At 41.3% G+C, this 20,001-nt stretch overlaps 1 protein-coding gene across 1 annotated transcript in view; it reads left to right on the top strand.

Moving 5' to 3' along the window:
- MAST1 (microtubule associated serine/threonine kinase 1) overlaps positions 1-20,001 on the top strand; it is a 237,263-nt gene that overhangs the window by 144,597 nt on the left and 72,665 nt on the right. Inside the window, exon 16 of the mRNA XM_086959098.1 lies at positions 7,139-7,261. Coding sequence (XP_086815224.1) covers positions 7,139-7,261 — 123 coding nt within the window. The remainder of the gene's footprint in view (positions 1-7,138; positions 7,262-20,001) is intronic.

Here is a 20,001-nt window from a genome sequence, read left to right as displayed (position 1 = left end):
ACCTTCAGTTTCCTAGTCTCAGGTCTGCCTTTCACAGGTAGCAGTGCACAGGCAGTGGCAAAACTCTACCCCCAGGTCAGCAACCACCCTACCAATAGCAGCAGCAGACATTTCAATACCCCCAACAGACTAATAATGTTCAATGGGTAGGCTACAAGGTTAATGACTGTGGCAGAAGCAAAGGAGGCTCCAGCTAAGGATTCTCAGCCAGCAAACAGTGATTCCCCATCTGACCTTTCCTCTGATCATACAACACATATCAAAGGAAGGTGAACGTTGATATACTTGTTCCCTTTCTGAAAAGACCAGATCAGTGGGTAGCCCCATTCGTATGAAAAGGGTACTGTCTCTAATTTCCCACTATGATACCCAGTCTCACACCTGGTTACCACGTCTTCTACCCAGACCAACTTCAGCTGTTAGAGTAAGAGGTCCAGGTACTCCTTGCCTAAGGTGTCACTGCACCAACGAGGCAAAAGTGTATACTCCCTCTACTTCCCCATCTCCAGGAAAAAGCCGGTTCTAGATCTCCGGCCATTGCACAGGTTCATCGCCACCAAACATTTGACATGGTCACCCTACAGAATGGCATCCTGCTGCTCTGCCAAGGCATTTTATTCACATCTCTATCTGCTCAGCACATCAACTGTACTTTTGCTTCATAGTAAGCTAACAACACTACTGGTTCAAGGTGTTACTGTTCAAAGACAGTATGGCTCCAAATGTGGTCATGAAATGCCTGGCAGTAGTGGAAGCAAGCCTGCACAAAAACACCATACATATCATTTCATAACTAAATGATAGGCTGGTCACGAGCAGCGGCTGGCAACAGTGCCAAGCACACCCTCACACAGCAGTTTCTCTACTTAACAGGCTAGGGTTCATCATCAGCATCAAAAGGGGTTGATAATGAACGCTGTTACAGGGAAAGCATAGCACAAAGATCACAGGGTGATGCCATTCCAACAGCTGCTTCCTCTTTTTCAGACCCAACGCCCTCTCACTGTAAGGACTGGGATTAAACTGCTGGGGATGATCTTGCATTGCAGGAGTGCCACACTCCAGGCTGCACACCTGACCGCCACAGTGATGATCCGGGAGGCAGTGGTCACAGGTTGAGGCTTCTGGGAAGATCTTATATTGTAACACCCAGAGCTCAGCACCCTCTACTACAGAGGAAAAGCAACAATCTATTGCTTGGCAGGTCTTATCTAGATCCTCTTCCACAGATGACCATTACCACTTACATGTCTCTCATTGGGTGCGCACCTCAATTACATTGACCGTACAAGGCACCGGATGCCTCAAATACACATACTTGCAAAACAGGCAACCCTCATCATTTTCCAAATCTCTGTCATTAAGTCTTTTATAGAGTGCCTCTAAAGGGTAATACCTCCCAAAACACCCCCTATCCTGTGTGGAACCCTAATGAGGTTCTCACACCACTGGCACATCCACCACCTTACGAATCCCTATACCCCTGACCTACAGTTTAGGAAATAGCTTTTATAGTAGCAATCTTCTTCTTCAGCTGTATGAGTGAGCTCCAAGCTTTTACAATAAAAGATCCATTCATTCAGGTTTCCAAAGATTGTCCGTTGGTCCAACCCCAAATTCCTGCCAGATGTTGTTACACCTTTCCACATGAACCAGACCATTGAGCTGCCAGTCTTCTTCCCACAATCAGTGACTGTAATGGAGAGGGCCCTTCACACACTAGAAGTTAAGTGGGTACTTATTGATAGAACCAAGGGTCAGAATTTGAGTTTGGCAGACAGAGTACAGTCCATCAGGGTGGTGGAGGACATCACTCCCACCTCCCTGATGGACCAACACCAACCAAATTAGAGACCATTAACAGCCAAGTGCTATGGTACGCAGACTGTCGCTGGTTACATTGTCGGCTTTGCACCAGGTACCCTGTCTGCCAAATTCTCAATCTGGCCCAAATATTTTCCTTAAGTCCAATAAACTTTTTGTAGCCTTTGCCATACCCTATATGGACCACCCCATATAAAAATCAGCCATTGCAAGATATATGTCAAGTGCATCCAAACTTACAATGCTAAGATCCACCCCACAGGCCAAAGTGTGCCACTTTGACTTTCCTAGGTAACATCCTTTGAGCGGATAACTGCACGGCAACCACTTGGTAAATCACATACGTGTTCACTAAGCACTACTGTGTGGGTATCATATCCTGTCAACAGGCTTTACTTGGCCAAGCTGTCTTAAGAATAATGTTCAGAACACTTGCATCATCTGTTCGCTAACCACCGCTTTGGGGAGAAACTGCTTTACAGTCTATGCAGAGCATGTGTACCTACTGTCATAGATCCTATGAATGTAAAGTGTTACCCTGCAACCATCTCTTCATACTGTGTAGTACTGTTGATTCAAATGCTCCCACCCTTTTCCCTGGAAGCCAGCAATGATCCAAGAAGTTTTCTCTTGTTCTTTCCCTCTACAATGCACAACACACTCTGTGTTTAACACTGCTGTCCACTAACACTACTTCCCCACTAAACAGAAAACAATCTGAGGTGGAGCCTGTGTTTAGGTGTATTGTGGGCCAAAGGTGGAGTCAAAACAGGTATTTTGATTCTAATATCTTTGAATAAAAACAAGTTTCGAACATCCAGGCCCAATTCTAGAAGGAAGGCATATGTAGAGCATGTTAACCCACAGCACTACATGCTACGAACATTCTGTTACATGGTAACATTTTCTAAACACCCTGTTTGAATGACATTAAGGAATTTAAGGTTTTTGTTTCCTGCTGCAGATAAAGCCTCTACTCACGCCCAATTGAGAAAACAGGGATGTTTATGCTATTTGGGTAACATTGCCACTCATTTAAATGGCTGAATTCAATTATCAGGTGAAGGTGGACAGTAAACTTTTAGTGTCTATTTCAGGTATTGCATCACTTTTGCAGTAACCTTTAAATTGGTTGAGCTAAAACATTTTTTGTTAGACCTGCAAATTATGTTGTCCAGCACTGAATCTTTCAGAAATCCAAATGCTTGATTTATTACTTGTCACCACACTGGGTGGTGTGTGGCTTTTATCTTTAAGTATCCGAAAGAGGTTCAACCATTCCTTTTGGTTACTTTCGTTATTTTTCTCCCACGCTGTTTTTTTGTACGTGTTTGCATGTATATTACTGCCAATGGTGACCATACAGCAAGCTTTTGTTGTGTGCTCGCTGAGTTTTGCGTGAAGCTCTTCTTGTGGAGGCAATAGCTTTATTGTAGTGATTTTGCAGCCTCCATTGCCTACCATTTCTTGAGCAGATCAGCTGGCTCCGTAACCTGCCGGATGAGCTCTAGCTCCTTCTTCCAGGCTGTAGTGGTGAATTCTCTGTCTGAGCCTGAGGTTGAGGGATCAAACCTCACTCATGCTAGGTCTTCCGAGGTGAGATGCTTCAGAGAAGTAATGTGTCCAAACAACCGCAGAAGATCTCCTCTAATGAGAATATCATGGTTGCCTTTAGGGCAGTAGCAGGGAATGAAGCCCAACTCAGAGCCATCTCAGCATTCCTCTTTGATGGTTCTGCCTGATGGAGTCAGCGTTGACTCGCGCTCTAGTCTTTTAGAAGGCACTGGGTGTCTAAAAGGTGCTGGTGCTTGCCCTTTCCTGTTAGATGGAGGAGCAACAGTATTTGGATTCAATAATGGTCCCCTATTCTCTCCCCATGTTAAAGCCTGGATATTACGTCTAGACAATTGCTGTCTGACTGAGTGCCCGTGTCAACAATGCATCACCCAGCTCCTGGAGGCAGCATTAGGCTTGAATAGCTGGGGCAGACCACAGCCTGCTTCTTCTTGCCCTTGGTAGTCATTGGGTGATGGAGCTGGGATTATGGCATCCGACTGTGGGCCCTCTACTTTGGAATTGCTTCTCTGTGGACCCATCATGTTGTATTGGGTTGGGCGATCCTTCATTCACTTTTTGGGGCGGTCCAGCTAGAGGCAAATTGGTTATCTTTGGTACTTGCGCAAATATGGGAGAAATGTTTGTTGGGTTGAGTCCCACCTGTGCATTGTTTTTGGGGGGATGTCACGAGCAACGACGATCTCCATTTCGATACGTGTTGTTCCTTTTTCTTCTTCTTCAGTCTTTTTTTCGCTGTCCTTGATGGGACAGTGACTGTTGTGGAGACAGGAGCGTCCAAGTTTACCGAAGCTTCCTGTTGTTCCTCATTTCCTAATGGTGCTGAGTTGTCCTGGTTTTTGTGAAGACTCTTTCACTAAGGGGTGGTCGGTAGATGCTGTTGACTCAACAGGGCCATGTCCAGGCTTAAATGGGGTAGGTGACTTGAGCGTATTAGAAATAACTTCCTGGTTCTTTGGTGTACCTTTTGGTATGATGACCTTTGCGGGGCTGATTCGCATTTGCTTATCCAATATGCTTTCACTCTTTATTATTTGCATCTGCTGTTGGTGAAGTACATGACTGTGACAGTAGATCAATTATCTACACTGATACTAGTACATGTTTGTGACCCGCAGACATTTAGGCTAGTTGTTAGGGATGCTTTGCATTTAGAAGTAAAAGGACAAGTGTGAGGGCTAAAGTGTGGACTGGTGGAAGTCATTGATCTTTGATTTATTGGTAGCTGTGCTCAATGGAGCAATGTCAATGGCTTTGTAAAAAAATTGCCTTATCGTGCCCATTGGGGATATTGTTTTTATTGCCGGGGAGCTACTTAAGTTCCTCCTTTTCCACTCCAGTTTGTCAGACTCAGAAGTAGGGGGATGCGGGGTGCAAAAGTTGAAGACAGGGGAGACGAGTTCTCTCCCAATTCTTTTTTTGGGGTCACCTGCTTCTTCCTAGGTATTGTCACAGTTGACTTGTCTTGTCTTATGACTTGCAGCTAGAAAAGGGCAGCCTGGCCAAACCTGAGCCACCCTGCAGCTTGGTTTTCAGTGCCAGTCCAACGGTAGCGGTATTCCCTGGATGGTGCAGGTCCCCAGTCCGGCAAGATCCAGCAGATCGATAAACAGAAACTACCCAGAAAATTCTATTTGACGAAGGACTTTCTATGAGCGCCGCCTCACCTTCCTTGGTCCTTGTAGCAGTCTGCGCTGTCAGGGAAGGGTCATGAGCACGCTGAGAGCCCCTGCGGGGTGGTTTTAGTGGAGTGCAGCACCCAGAACCAAATGTTATTGGGGCACTGATTTGCACTGCTGAAATAAGCCCTGCCCTCCCAAACTGGGAAGACTAGAGGACAGACGGGTAATAGATAGTGGAGCCACTGTAATTGAGTGCGAGGGGCAGGGGTATGTGAGGGAGGTATAGAGTGGTGTGGAGTGGTCTCCCGCAGAAATGATGCCCGCTTCTGCTCAACTGGCACCACCTAGTGCCTATGTACTGCCATGCTTGCTGCTCTTACCACCACTCCTCTGGCGTCCAGTGTCTGTGTCAAACTGGACCAGCCTGGTTTTGCCTAGATTCCGCATGGACACTGCCCCACTGTCGCGGTTGAGAACGGTCCCAATGGTGCCGTCTGTAGTGGTTGCAAAAAGAGACGGATGCAGGGTCTTGGCTCCACAGCCCTTCACTCAATATCCTGCAGCGCGGAGCAGCAGTGCGTCTGCGGCGTCTGACATCCTACCTGCCCCTACCGTGCTTATGTGCTTTAGGTCTATAATGCAAATAATAATCTGGTGAAACAAGACAAGACAAAGGTTCTCATCTTTGGAAGACACCGAAATAAAAAGCACCTAACCTAGCACTTGGGTAGCACGACCATTCACACACCCAGGAACACAATTATCTGGGAGTTTGGGTTGGTGAAAATACCAAACCCACAGCACCTATGAATTCTAAGAAGAAGAAAGGAGTTGCAACTATTGACAATATCAAGCCATTAAATTCGATACTCATTGGTTCATCTGTCGCCCCCATACTTAGGGTTATGAATGCATCTATTCTTCCAGCCTTGCAGTATGGTCATCATGCCTATCCAGGAGTCTTAGTTTCTGTCTTGGAGCAAATCCACTGCACCGCATACAGGGAAATATACCAACAGCCTCGATACACTCACCCTTCAAGACTGAATAGGATCTTGTGACTCAATCTCTAGACTGTAAAGCCTCCCTATTAAAATAATACATTATACAGTGAAAGCCCCCACTAACTCACTAAAGGCTTACTTAAATGTATCTATTAAACTCCAGATAAAAATCTGTGGTTCCACAATTTAAAGGGCGCTATTGCATCCCTCCAAATAGAGCAGTCATCTCAACGGATGGAGTATGTATCATATACAGTCTGGAAAAAAGGAATAAACCGGCAACTGAGGGTATCGTCAAAGGAGCAAGACCTGAAATGACTAAACAACTCTGCTCGGGCTCAAACCTTGAACATCTCCTATCTGGTGGGAAGCCGCAACCATCCATTCATTAGAGAGCGACAGAATAATTCTAGCATGGAAATCTCTGAAAGATGCCAATGCTGGGGAACCCTGGTTACAGGTAAGTCATTTTTTTCTTATATGGTGGATGTGGCAAGGTCCTATTTACAGGGAAAATGCAGCAAACTCCCAATTTTGTTTTCTTAGTGTACCCGATTATGAGTCATACAGGCATGGGGCTGGAATAAAGGTGATCAGCCTGATAGTCTGGAAATAGGGATATAAGGGCTTACACAAAGGATAGTTTTTAATTCTTAAATTGCTACAGCACACACATTCTTGAACCTCTGGATGTTTAGATGTTCTGTTCAGTTACAGCTCGCTCCAAATTCAAGGTTATAGATCAGAAATAAACTGAGACAGACTAGAATGCACCAAAAAGACTCAAGATGTTGCAATTGATGTCCACAAGGGGCTTTCTAATGGTCACCCTACTCTGTGCAACTCTTCAAGTTCTTTTTGCAGCACCTTCTATTTCTCTGCTCTCCTGCCAGTTAAACACGTACTATATGTGTTTATCTTATCTTCATCTCCCTCACTTTTCTTGCCTTGTTTCACATCTCAGTAGTCTCACCCTGTATCTGTTCACCGCAAACTCTGTTTTATTCTTTTTCTCTACCAATCATTGTCCCCATACCATCTCACTCATCTCTCTTACTTTTCATATGGTCCCCCTCTTAAAACTCCCTTACAGTTTGCCTTTTAATCATGCAGGTGGTGCATACGAGGTGAAGACTCACAGTTTTTTCAACGAGTTGGACTGGAACAGCCTGCTGCGTCAGAAGGCAGAGTTCATTCCTCACCTTGAGTCAGAGGAGGACACCAGTTACTTTGACAGCAAGTAGCATTTATTTTATCATTAATGATAGTATATTCAACTAGTAACATTGTTTCTAGTAAATCTGAAGACTTTTTTCCTTTGCAGTTTGAGCAGGGAACTTTAACTGAGCTCCCTGAGACAAACACAGTTTGTCTTGGGGCTCAGTTTGGACAGAGTGTGGTAAAGCCAACCCTTTGTTCACGTAAACTTACCTAGCAACATACTTTGTGCATTGTACACATGCTTACCTGTGCTGAAAATTAAAAATCCCAGATTTGGAAGGTAAAAATCCTAAAAATGAAGCTTTAACTCAAATTAAAAGCAAGCACTTATCCACTGGCCTCAATAGGCATACTCTCTTAGAATAAAAGCTAAGATATAGATTTAAAGTAAAAACAAAACTGGGATAGGAAGTAAAACACAATGGCAATAAAGATGAAAACCTGAGCACTGGATACTAAAAACTCTTTGAAATGTAAATGAAACCCTTCAAATGCTAACAGTATAATAGCATGGATTGCCAAGTCATAAACATAGGAGTTGAGAGTGAAAATTCCTGAGGTTGAAAGGCGAAAAATCTGGCATCAAACATAAAAAAACAGAGATTAAAAATCAAAAAGCCTGCAGATAAATGTTAAAGCCTTGAGATTAAGCATTAAAATATAAAGATTATAAGTAAAAAATCTGAGATTAGAAGTCAGTAATTTTAAATCAAATATCAAAAACTGTTGGTGAAATTCAATACTAAAAACAAAACGACATTACTGTAAAACAATTCTCCTCAATGCGACTTACTTTAGTGAATTAAGACAATTTATAGCCGGAACAAAATCTTTATTCTCTGAGAACATCAATGAAACTAATTTCTTTTTGTTGAATAAAAATAACAATTAAGTTATTTCGTAAATAAGACAAATGTTGAATAGAAAAAGAAATAACAAAGCTAGCGTATTCTCAGGCTTGACATCTTTCCTAGATTAAAATGCTCTACTGAAAAATCCCTGCAACCAACTTGGAAATCCCAGGGATCTACGATTTTTATTAGTTTAGTAGTGACAGCAGGCAGCTTGCCTGCATATATTCTAACCTTTATTATGCAGTCCCTCTACCTCATTCATGCCATTAGTGTGTGAACCTCTCAGAGCATGTTTGCCTTCGGTCTGTTTCAAGAGGCCATTTTAGATTTTTTTTCCACCGGTTCTGAACACTTTGTGTACCTAGAACACTTGCGTCATATTTTTCATTTAAATCTATATCATGCATAATTTTGATCAAATCAAGACAAATTCCCAATACCCACTCATCATCATTTGGTATGTACTGATCTGAAACGAGAATACAATGCTCTATTTCAGTTTGTAGTAGGATTGGCTTCTCAGAGCATTCTCACTCCTGTTTTTTTCAAGTATGTACAAACCATCTAAAGAAAACAGAAGCCTTTCTTCAGAGGATGAAAAAAATGAAAACAGAAAACTATCATCCGGGAAGCTCTATTGCTTCCATCCACATGATGTTTCAAATATTTTATAGCAGAGCAGGCAATATAGTCTTGAGAGCCTTGCTGTGCATTGTCATACTTCAGTTACACCTAAGGTTAGACCACTCTAAAAGGAAGCAGTATTTTAATGTTCCCCTAAAAACGGAAATCCTGTGGTCCAGCTCTACTTGAGGATACAGAGGTAGGGATATTCATCTAGCCCTACAGACCTGCAAAGATGCCGACTCCAAAGAATAAGCATCTGCCACCACAAACAGATGTTAAATAGTTGATTATGTAGTAAAGTAACAATGGCTACAACCTTCTCAATAGGGTACGCCACTTTGACTCAGGTATTGTAATGTCACACTTTGGCAGGTCTTTGCTCTTTCACTTAAACCTTCATTGTTGCATTCATCCTCAGTGCATTTGTTGGGCACAGCATCAAGTTTTCCATAGCTGATAGAGGCTGAATCAGTGGCTTAGATTTAGGCTAGGAGCTTTATGCTCAAGGTTGAGAATGGATACGTGGTTGAGGAGTTTACTTTTGTTCTCCGGCTGTAGGCATTATGCTCAGTTACTTAAGCTTAAGGGCTAAGCATCTTGTTTAGACATTAACGAAAAAGTGTTGGCTGTTCAATCTGGTGTGTTTAGAGTGCCATTGATATCAGTGCCACTTTTGGGCAAATGTCCCGCATCCACCCAACTCTAACTAGGACCCTGTTGGAATGATTTAGGGTTTAGAGGATGGCATGAATGCATACAGGGTGTCAGAGGACTTTACGACCGCCACACTGCCTTTGCTCCACATGACAAATTGAGAAATATCTGGCGGCCTCTCAGACATCTCTATACAATGGCAGGAAACACTATCATGGTGGTTTCTGTCAAAGCTGGGAATATTTGACAGATGGCACGGTCAGACATGACCGCTAGCCATCAAACCTTTCAAAAGGTTTTTTTTTCCAAAAACAAACTCCAAAAGGGAGAGTTTGTTCTTGAAAAATATAAAACGAATGGCCCCTAGACCATGGGAGTTTTCTTCATTACCTTTTTTTCCATGTCCCTCAATGCTAGATGCCTGGCAGTGACGTACAAGAAAAAAACACATAACACCGTCCATCCTAAATTCGGTGGATAGTGTTTTGTTCTTCCTTTGACAGCCGCAAACTTCAGTGGGCTGTCTGATGAAGGCTTACTCCAACGTAGTATATTTTTCTCTGCCACAGTAAACCTGGAAGTCTACCTGACTAAAAATCGGGCAGGCTGACTAAGAGTTTGGAATGTTGGGGATCATTTTCTTTTTTTTTCTGTCCAATACTGACATGGCAGTGAGGGATAGAAAAAAAACAGATTGTCTGCTTTAAATAATGCAGGTGGTCTGATATTCTTACTATAAGAGGCCTTACTCTATCGGCCTTTTGGTGTAAGCTATCCAACTAGGGAAACCGCTCTCTGAAAGTCAGTCGCCTGTTTGACTCTAAATAGATTGAGTGAACTGTGGGTTTAGCAGACAAGATACTCCACAAGATTTGTGACTGAATACCCAGTCCAACAAACTCTAAATTTAGTCCTAATATTAGACTTCTGTATTTTGACTTAACCATAGAATTTTATATTGGGGTTTATGGTTTTGGTTTAGGCTTGTGAATTATGACATTGATATGTGGGGTTGGTGTTATAGGCCAAGAATGTGGTGTTTAGATTAGGTTTGGGCGTAGTGTTTAAGCTTAATTTTAGAAGTTTAAGCTTAATGGTTTAAGTGTTGTGGGCTTTTAGGCTGAGGGTTTGATGAGGTGAAAGTAGTTTAAGCATTTAGGCTCAAGTATAAGCCTACATGTAGGTATTTACAATTTGCACTGTTTTCTTAGGCGTTGTAGCTAATCCTCTTGGTTTTTATTTGGTTATAGTGTTTGGGGTTAGAGGTTTGTTTAGGATTGCAGATTTGGGTGTACATTTTAAAGAGTTGGAGTTAGGCGAGTTGGGCTTACCTTTATGTTTTGGTTTTTGTGTAAGACACTGGCTCGGGCACAGGGGAGGAGGTTTAGGCTTGCCATCTAACCATATTAGCTAGTTTTTATGTACCGTTGACGCCACCTGTGCCTAACTTTAAAGGTTCTAGACACTGACATTCATTGTTAGGGACCATGGCTTATATTACATGATTAGAGGGAGAGTTAACTAAGGACAGGCTGAAAAGGTAGAAAGAAGGATTATCAGAAAGGAAAACATTGACATAAGGAGAAAGGAAGCATGAGAAAGAACCTGCAGGAGTGAGATAATGAGACGGAAATTGTATGGTGTGGGGAAAAAAACATTGAAGTGGAAACAAAGTATTGGTATTCAATACTCTCAGCATCCAGCAGTGCCAGCCATGGGTCCTAAAAAAGAGAATTTGTCCCCTGCACTTTTTTCTTTTTATTTACAGTCTAAGCACTTCATATCACTCTTTGTCCATTTGTAAACCCTGTAAAGAACAGATGCTACTACTATCCAATTTTTTTTATAATACTGAATTTAATGAGGATTAAAGGTAGAGTTGGTCTTGCAGAAATTCAAATTTGTAACCTTTTGATCAACACATATCTCCTCTGCAAACTTTTAACTCACTGAACCATCCTACTAGTTTAGGTTAACCCTAACCCAAATTTAAATGACCTTAGCCTTAACAAAAGGAATCCTAAATTACTGTTGCCTATTTATTCTCATTGAAGTAGTCCAAATGAAATCAATGGGAATGACTGCTATATTATTGTGGGACGCTGGGCAGGACTTTTTCCAGTGAATTTGGAGACGGAGGCTCACTCACGAGGTGAGACAACCACACAAGGGTATATGTAGTAAAAGAGGGTGGTGTCCACAAATAATTTAAACCTCCAATTCCAAAATGGTTTTCTTTCTTAATATGCCTGTTTTTACTCACAAGTCTGCAGGGCCACCCGACTTGAGAAACTGAATTGAGGGAGACTCTGATCGACAGAGGGCTATTGTGGTATTCCTATGTCATCTAGAACCTTCTTATGTCACTCAGTAGAGTGTTAGGTTCTTGGAATGTTTTCCCTTCACCAGTGTCTGTTACTGCTTATCTGATGTTGAGGTGATCCCTTCCTACCTGTGGTTGTTAAGCTGTCCTCTTCATGAATAAACCTACTGAACCTACTTCTTGTGTAGCCTCCTTACTACACAATTATTGGCGACGTTGGGAGCAGTGAATTTTATGAGGACTGCGTTCACTCGTTTTCTACGGTTCCTGTTTTATGCAAAACTCGATTTTGCCAACTTAAAAGAAGGTGTTTCTTTCTACTTCTTACTGGTGAGGAACTCCTGTAATCATCTTCAACCGACAGAACTGATTTATTATCGTCATCCAGCAGAACTGCATTTCCTGCATTTCAGGCAAAACGTGAGTTATCTTTCTGGATTTAACTATTCATACTCTTTGCCTTTACCTTCCGACCGCATTATCGAGCGGTGTATGGGCATCACGAACTTTCACCCAAAATCGCAGATTTTGCGCTTTCGCAAGTTTAACCCCGTTTCCCTGCTTGTTGACATTTAAAAAGACTCACCTCGAGCGCTTCTCGAGCGCCTGGCAGTTCCTTCACTTTCCGAACTGCTCACGAGGCATTGATCGAGTCTCCTTCATCTTGCTTCATTGTCATCGGCTACACGGAATTGCATGCTGGGCCACACGCGTCATTGCGCACGTCATCGCGCATTTTCGACGCTCTTGGCGGCCATCTTGCTAAAGGTAGAAGCGGAATCTTCGTTTTTAAGCAAAGCTTTTGACGATTTCAGTCCTGTGCGCTACCTCCACAGTTTCACAGCGTTTTAAAGCGATTTAAAGAGAGACAAATATTTTAAACTCTGACTTATATAAAAAAGAAAACAACAGCAATTTAAAAAAAAAAAAAACGAAACTTGAAACTTGTAATTTCATTTCAGCAAATCCTTTTCTACGGTGATTTGCACACCAACTACATTAATATTTTTACTTTTCAGGTTCTTTACTCATTTAATTGCTTACATTGTTTTCTCCTCATTTACTTATGTCCAATATTGCAGCGCCACCTCACTTTCTTCAAGTTGCTGGCGATCCTCCTATAGAATGGGATCTTTGGTTTCCTATGTTTATTGCTTATGTGGATGTCCTAGAAAAAGAGGATTGTTCAGCAAAAAGAAAACTTGCTCTTCTAAGGCATTGTCTTGGTGGTGCAGGAATAAAAGAATTCGATAATTTACCACCTTTAGAAGACGCAGGTGATATGGATGTATTTAACAAAGCTTCCAAGCAAATGAAAATTCGTTTTGGCAGACGGATAAATACTGTTATGGAAAGATTTAAATTCTATTCTCATGAACAGAAATCTGATGAAACCATCGAGGATTACGTTGCAGCTTTACGTTCACTTGCCTGCACTTGTTCTTTTGAAACCATATCATATGAGCAGGTTCTCAGAGACCAAATCATGATGAAAACAAAAAGCAAAAAGATCCAAGAAAGACTTTGGTTGGTTACTGAGACCACCCTTGCTGCAGTTGTGAATATAGCTAAGGGTATAGAACATTCTGAAATATTTGTATCTGAGATAAGAGGGAAAAATCTTAAAACTAATGTTCCTGAAGTTGAAGTAGCTATTGTTAAATCTCATTCCAGTAATCCCACTTCAAACACCTTTATTCCCAAACCTGTTTTTAAGAAAGAATACGTAAGAAACGCTAGTGATAATAAGAATTTTATCAAAAGAAGTACCATAGTTTGTTACAGATGTGGTAGTACTAACCATGTGGGCAACTACAAAGGTTGTCCTGCATGGGATAAGATTTGCATCAAGTGCAAAAAGAAAGGGCATTTTGGCAATGTGTGCAGATCTGGTCAAAGAATTAATTACATCTCTCCTGAAGAAGAAGAGGTTTTAAATAGTTTAAATTGCATACTGTTCATTGATGAATGTATTCAAAATAATTTTCCTTCTTGCACTATTTTTATGGACAACAAACCTATTGAATTTTTTGTTGACTCTTGTGCATGGTATAGTATTATTGGTAAGGATATTTTCGAACGACTTTGGCACAAGAGGGAACTCTTAAGTCCTGACATATATCCTGGTGGGTACACAAGACGGAAAATCGCATTAGAGGGTTTCTTTTGGACCAAATTGTTTTTTAAGAACTGGGATGTCTTAGCAAAGGTTTATGTTGCTACCAAGGGTGTCTCCATCCTGGGTTGGCCTCATCAACGCTTGCTAGGTATCAAATTAGTTCCAAATTCTGTTCCACCAGTTTATGTTGAGGAGCCCCGGTTTGAAAAGCACATCACTGACTCTCTAGTTAACTTAACTTTGAATACATCTAGTGATTCTGATTTCACTAAAAGCATACTCAAGAATTTTCCCGAAATTTTTAATGATAAGTTGGGAAAATACATTGATTTCAAGCACAAAATAGTTTTAAATGACAATGCTGTTCCTGTCAGGCATAAAGTGAGAAATGTTCCTTTGGCTTACAGACCCAAGTTAAAAGATATTCTAGACGATTTAGTAAAAAGGAGTATAAAAGAGCCTATTGAATCTTCCCCTTGGGTTTCGCCCATTGTAATTTCAGTTAAAAGTTCAGGCGAACTTCGCTTATGTGCAGATTTGCGCAGTCTCAATAAGGAAATATGGATAGACAAACATCCTTTGCCTAATATACACGAGTTGATCTCCGCTTTGTCAGGTGCTACTGTGTTCTCCTCAATGATTTGGCTAGTGCCTACCACCAGGTGGAGTTAGATGAAGACTCAAGGAAACTTACTGCTTTTGTCACCCCAGAGGGCATGTTTCAGTACTTACGCATGCCTCCGGATTGGCAAGTGCGGCCTCCGTCTTCCAGCGCCTTATGAAAGAACTATTGACAGATTGCAAGGGGGCCATAGCTTTCCAAGACGACATCTTGATTTTTGGAAAAGACTATACTGAACATGATGAGAATCTAGCTTTGGTTTTGGGAAGAGTTCGGTCCAAGGGTCTTACCTTGAAATTTAACAAATGTAAATTCAGGCAAGACAAAGTGGAGTACCTGGGCCACGAAATATCTAGTTACGGAATCAAACCCAAAGTTAATCATGTTCAAAACATTGTCAATGCACCCTCTCCCAACTCAAAAGAACAGTTACTTTCTTTTTTAGGATTGACCGAATTTTATGGCAAATTTGTTAAAAATTATTCTGATATTGTGCATCCTTTGAGGGTTCTTTTAAAAAAAAATACAAAATTTATTTGGGTTAAAGAACAAGAAAATTCTTTTGCTATTTTGAAACAAAAAATTGTTGAGGCCCCATTTTTGAAACCTTACTCAGTGGGCAAAGAATGTATTGTTTATGTTGATGCAAGCAACATTGTGTTAGGGGCTGTTTTAATGCAAAAGGATAAATCTGGTGAGTTTGTTGTCTCGTATGCCTCTCGAGCTCTACGTGACGCCGAGAAAAACTATTCAACCATTGAGCGAGAGTTACTTGCCTGTACGTGGGCTGCCCAGCACTTCAGGCAATTTTTGTGGGGCACAAAATTCCTTTTGAAAACTGATCATAAGCCTCTGATCACTATGTTAGCTGCTGGTGGTGGTAGAGTTCTTACTGCTAGGTTAGCGAGACTAGCAGCCAAATTACAGGAATACCGTTGCGAGGTTGTGTACATTCCAGGACGTATGAACGTTCATGCGGATTGCATGTCGCGTTTTCCAGCTAGCGTAGAAGTTGGTGACAGTGTTGATTGTGATGTTGCTTATTCACTTGCAGATGTCAACATTATTTCAGATCAGGAAAGTTCTTTAATCCTTTCAGAGAAGGACTGGGCAGAAGCTATGGAGAATGACTCGGTTTTGACTCAAGTTAGGCAATTCTTGATTAGAGGTTGGCCTGAAGAAAGGAAACTTTCTGGAGAGTTGGGGTCGTTTTATAAAGTTAAGGATGATCTTATGTTATGTCGAGACATTATTGTCAGATCAGATAAAATCATACCTCCTTTTAGTTTGAGAGAAAGAATTTGCAAATTGGCACATGAGGGACACATGGGCATGTCCACCACTAAAAGAAGGATCAGGGAACACTACTGGTGGCCTGGTATTGACGCCATGGTAGATAGTTGGGTCAGGAATTGTTCTCCGTGCTCCTTGAGCGACAAGTCTGCAAAGGGCATTTCCGTTGATACTACTCCCATTGAGTATGCTAATGGTCCTTGGCGAAGGTTAGCAATTGACATCATTGGACCGTTTAGCTATCAATCTGGTAAGGTTATGTTTGCATTAGTTCTGATTGACTACTTCTCTAAGTGGCCTGAATTAAAGATTGTTGAGAAAGTTTCTTCTGAGCATGTAATTGAGTTTCTTGACGAGATATTTTCTAGGGAAGGCTTACCGGAGGAACTTATTTCGGACAATGGTCCACAGTTCATCAGCAATGAATTTGAGTGTTTTCTTAGGAATTGTGGTATTACCCACAAAAGGACCTCTAATTATTTTCCCCAGGCCAACGGCCAGGTTGAAAGGTTCAACAGAGTCATTAAGGAATCTTGCCAATTGGCTATCAAAAGCGGTCTGAAGTGGAAGAAAGCTCTTCAAGCAACCTTGCTAACATACCGGTTATCTCCCAATTCAGTCACTGGTCTATCCCCTTTTGAACTATTGCGAGGGAGGAAACCAGGTTCTCGTCTTTTACCTTGGTGGTTAAAAGGCGATACTCCCTATGAAGTAGACTTTAAGGCATTAAGAGATAAAATTGGGAAATACCAGGGTAGTATGATTTAACATTCTTCTAAAAAGAAGTACAATACCTGCAATGTCAAAATTGGCGATCTTGTTCGTGTAAAAATGGGTGGGTTGTTCCATAAGAATGTGTCTAGATGGTCTGATCCTATCAAGGTCATTGAAATTTTCAGCAAAGCTGTCAGAGTCGAAGGTGGGAAAATTTGGAATCTCAGAAGGGTCTCCTTATGCAAACCTTGTGTTTCCTCTTCACAAAAGACTTCTTTCCCAGAGAAATTTGTCTCAGACAAGCTGGTTTCAGACTTTGGCTCAGACCATAATCCAGATGGTTTTTCTGGTATGCATGAAGTTTATGACAATTTAGAAAGGGAGATTGTAAATAATTCTGATGTTGTTATTAATTCTGATTCTCCACCTGCTCCATGCATTTCTGTAGACAATCAATCCAATGCAGAATGTGAAGATACCTTATTAAGACGCAGTGAGCGTGTGAAATGTGCTCCTTCAAAGTTTAAAGATTACGTTAGATCCTAAGTGTGTTTTTTTTTTCTCTTTAAGGGTTATCTTGTTTTTTTTTTTTTCCCTTGTTTTTTTTATTTTTTTTTAAAGGGGGGGAGGTGTGTGGTATTCCTATGTCATCTAGAACCTTCTTATGTCACTCAGTAGAGTGTTAGGTTCTTGGAATGTTTTCCCTTCACCAGTGTCTGTTACTGCTTATCTGATGTTGAGGTGATCCCTTCCTACCTGTGGTTGTTAAGCTGTCCTCTTCATGAATAAACCTACTGAACCTACTTCTTGTGTAGCCTCCTTACTACAGCTATGCCTCCTATAAAACATTGACAGGTCATCTGGCTATCACATAGTCTCATTGCCATGTGTATTCATGGTATGATTATGTATATCTGAAAGATGTGGTTTTGGAATACAGCAGATTGCTGGTCCTTCATAATGTATCTGTAAAGAAGATATCTTCAATCCAGGTTATATAGTTGAAGTAAGTCTTTATTAGTCAGAAGTGAAGAGACCTCCAGCTCCTTCCACAGCTTCCTCTGTACTGTCTGCTATTCACATCATAACATTCTAACCTCCTAGCAACATCCCCACAATTCCAAGAAGCATAGATCCCAACACATCTCCCCCTATTACAATATCAGAAGAAATGTACAAATGAAATATATAAAGAAAAATAAAGCATACAGGAACAAATAAAAATCTATGGAGCATTACACTTTGCAACATTGCCACAGCTCCAAGCAGAACCATCATTTAGAATGAGAACATTTTTCTTCACAAACTTTACTTGTTTAGGTTGAGAATATTTGCTTTCACCTTTAGTTACAATACCACATTTCTTTGTCACTACCCAATCACCAACACATATATTCGGATCTTTCACCCTCATTCTGAGATTGTATGAATCTGTAGAATCACGCTGCCTACTGACAACACAATCTTTCACACTAGATCGGTCAACCCACACACATTCTTTGTTCTTCAGCCAACCCGGAACTTCCTTCAAACCAGGCTCACGCCCTTTTAGGGAGACAAAAGGAGAGATACCGGTGACTGAATGTGGAGTTATTCTATAAGACCAGACCATTTTCTTAAGCTCCTCAGCCCACACCAAACCATTCGCTAATGACAACTGAATGTTCTCCATCAATAATCTATTGATCCTTTCCACAAGGCCATTGGCCTGTGGCCTAAACAATGCAACCTTCTCATGACAAATCCCCATGCCATCCAAAAACTCCTTCATTTGTCTTGATACCAGCTGCACACCATTATCTGATACCAAAGTTTTTGGAATACCTTCATTTAAAAATGTTCTTTCCAAAAAATGTATCACTCTCTTAGTGTCAATACTTTCAGTGGACTCCATTACAAACCACTTAGAATGATAGTCCACAAGAACCATTATGAATCTATTCCGAGTACCTAATTTAGAAATTGGTCCCAAGAAATCAATCGCTAATTTCTCCCAGGGCCTTACCGGAAATTCAACACAGGAGAGAGAAGGCTGCCTAATGACTTTCGTTTTATCGCTAGCAGCACACGCATGACAATTCCTGACTAACTCATCAATCTCACCATCCACCCCTGGCCACCAATAGGATTCGCGAATCCTTCTCTTGGTCATGTTCCTCCCCAAATGACCTTCATGAGCAATATTCATGATCTTTGATCTAAGATTACACGGTGGCACCAAACGGTTTCTCCTCCACAACTTGCCCTCAGATACACTCAATTCAGCTTCCACATTAGAATAACCCTTCAAGCGAGTGTCATTGGAGGATTCCTTAGACCACCTCCCAGACACAAGTTTCATAACCAAAGGAATTATTTGATCATCAGCAATGGCAGAATCCCAATCACTTTTATCAAAAGCAAGAATCTCATCACAACTAATTGCAGGGTCTTCAACTTCTACCAGATCTACTAAGTCTACAGGCATCCTGGACAAACAATCCGCAATAACATTTTTCTCTCCTCTCACATATTCCATCTGAAAATTATAATCAAGTACTGATAAAATCCATTTCGATATCCTAGGGATGACATTACCCTCCAAGCCTCTACCTCCTTTAAATAAATGTACAAGAGGCTTATGATCTGTACGCACTTTGAAGGGCAAACCCCAAAGAAAATATCTAAAGTGCCTAATTCCCCATGTGCAAGCAAGAGCCTCCCTCTCAATCACCGAGTAAGACACTTCTGCACCCTGTAACCTCCTAGATGCAAAACCTATAACCCTTTCCACACCATCAGATACCTGAGAGAGTACAGCCCCAAGTCCCACAGCACTAGCATCAGTGGTAACCAAAGTTTTGGCCTTAACGTCAAAATGACCTAAAGTAGGTGCATGAATAATTCCTACTTTCACGCGCTTGAAAGAATTCTCACATTCTTGATCCCATTCAAAAACCACACCATTCTTCATTAAACGCCTCAAAGGCTCAACCACATCTGAAAAATTCCTAATAAACTTAGAACAATATTCAGCTAACCCCAAAAAAGATCTTAGCTGATCTTTAGTTGTTGGCGTAGGAGCATCATTAATTGCAGAAATTATGCTTTTCTTTGGTTTAATACCTAAACCTGATATGTCATGACCTAGATACGTCACACAATCTCTCTTCAATTGACATTTTTCCTTTTTTATGGTTAGACCATTAACCTCCATACGCTCCAGAACTTGTGTTAAAATTTTATCATGATGTTGACAATCCTTTCCAACTACTAATACGTCATCCTGAAAACATAATACATTCTCAATACCTCCTAAGACTCTTTCCATCACTCTCTGAAACACCGCTGACGCTGAAGCCAACCCAAATGGCATCCTGCAATAGCGAAATGCCCCCAGTGGAGTTACAAACGAGGTAAGGTGTCTTGATTTCTCGTCTAAGTCAATTTGGTGATAGGCTGCAGACATGTCAATTACACTGAATATCACACCACCACCCATGGCACTTAACATTTCAGAAATATTAGGCAATGGTTGCCTATCGACCCATATATTCTTATTTAGATCGC

This window comes from Lissotriton vulgaris, chromosome 1_1, assembly GCF_964263255.1.
Source record: "Lissotriton vulgaris chromosome 1_1, aLisVul1.2, whole genome shotgun sequence".
Taxonomy (NCBI): Eukaryota; Metazoa; Chordata; class Amphibia; order Caudata; family Salamandridae; genus Lissotriton; species Lissotriton vulgaris.
Note: the sequence above shows the minus strand (reverse complement) of the source record. Positions and strands in the feature narration are given on the sequence as shown.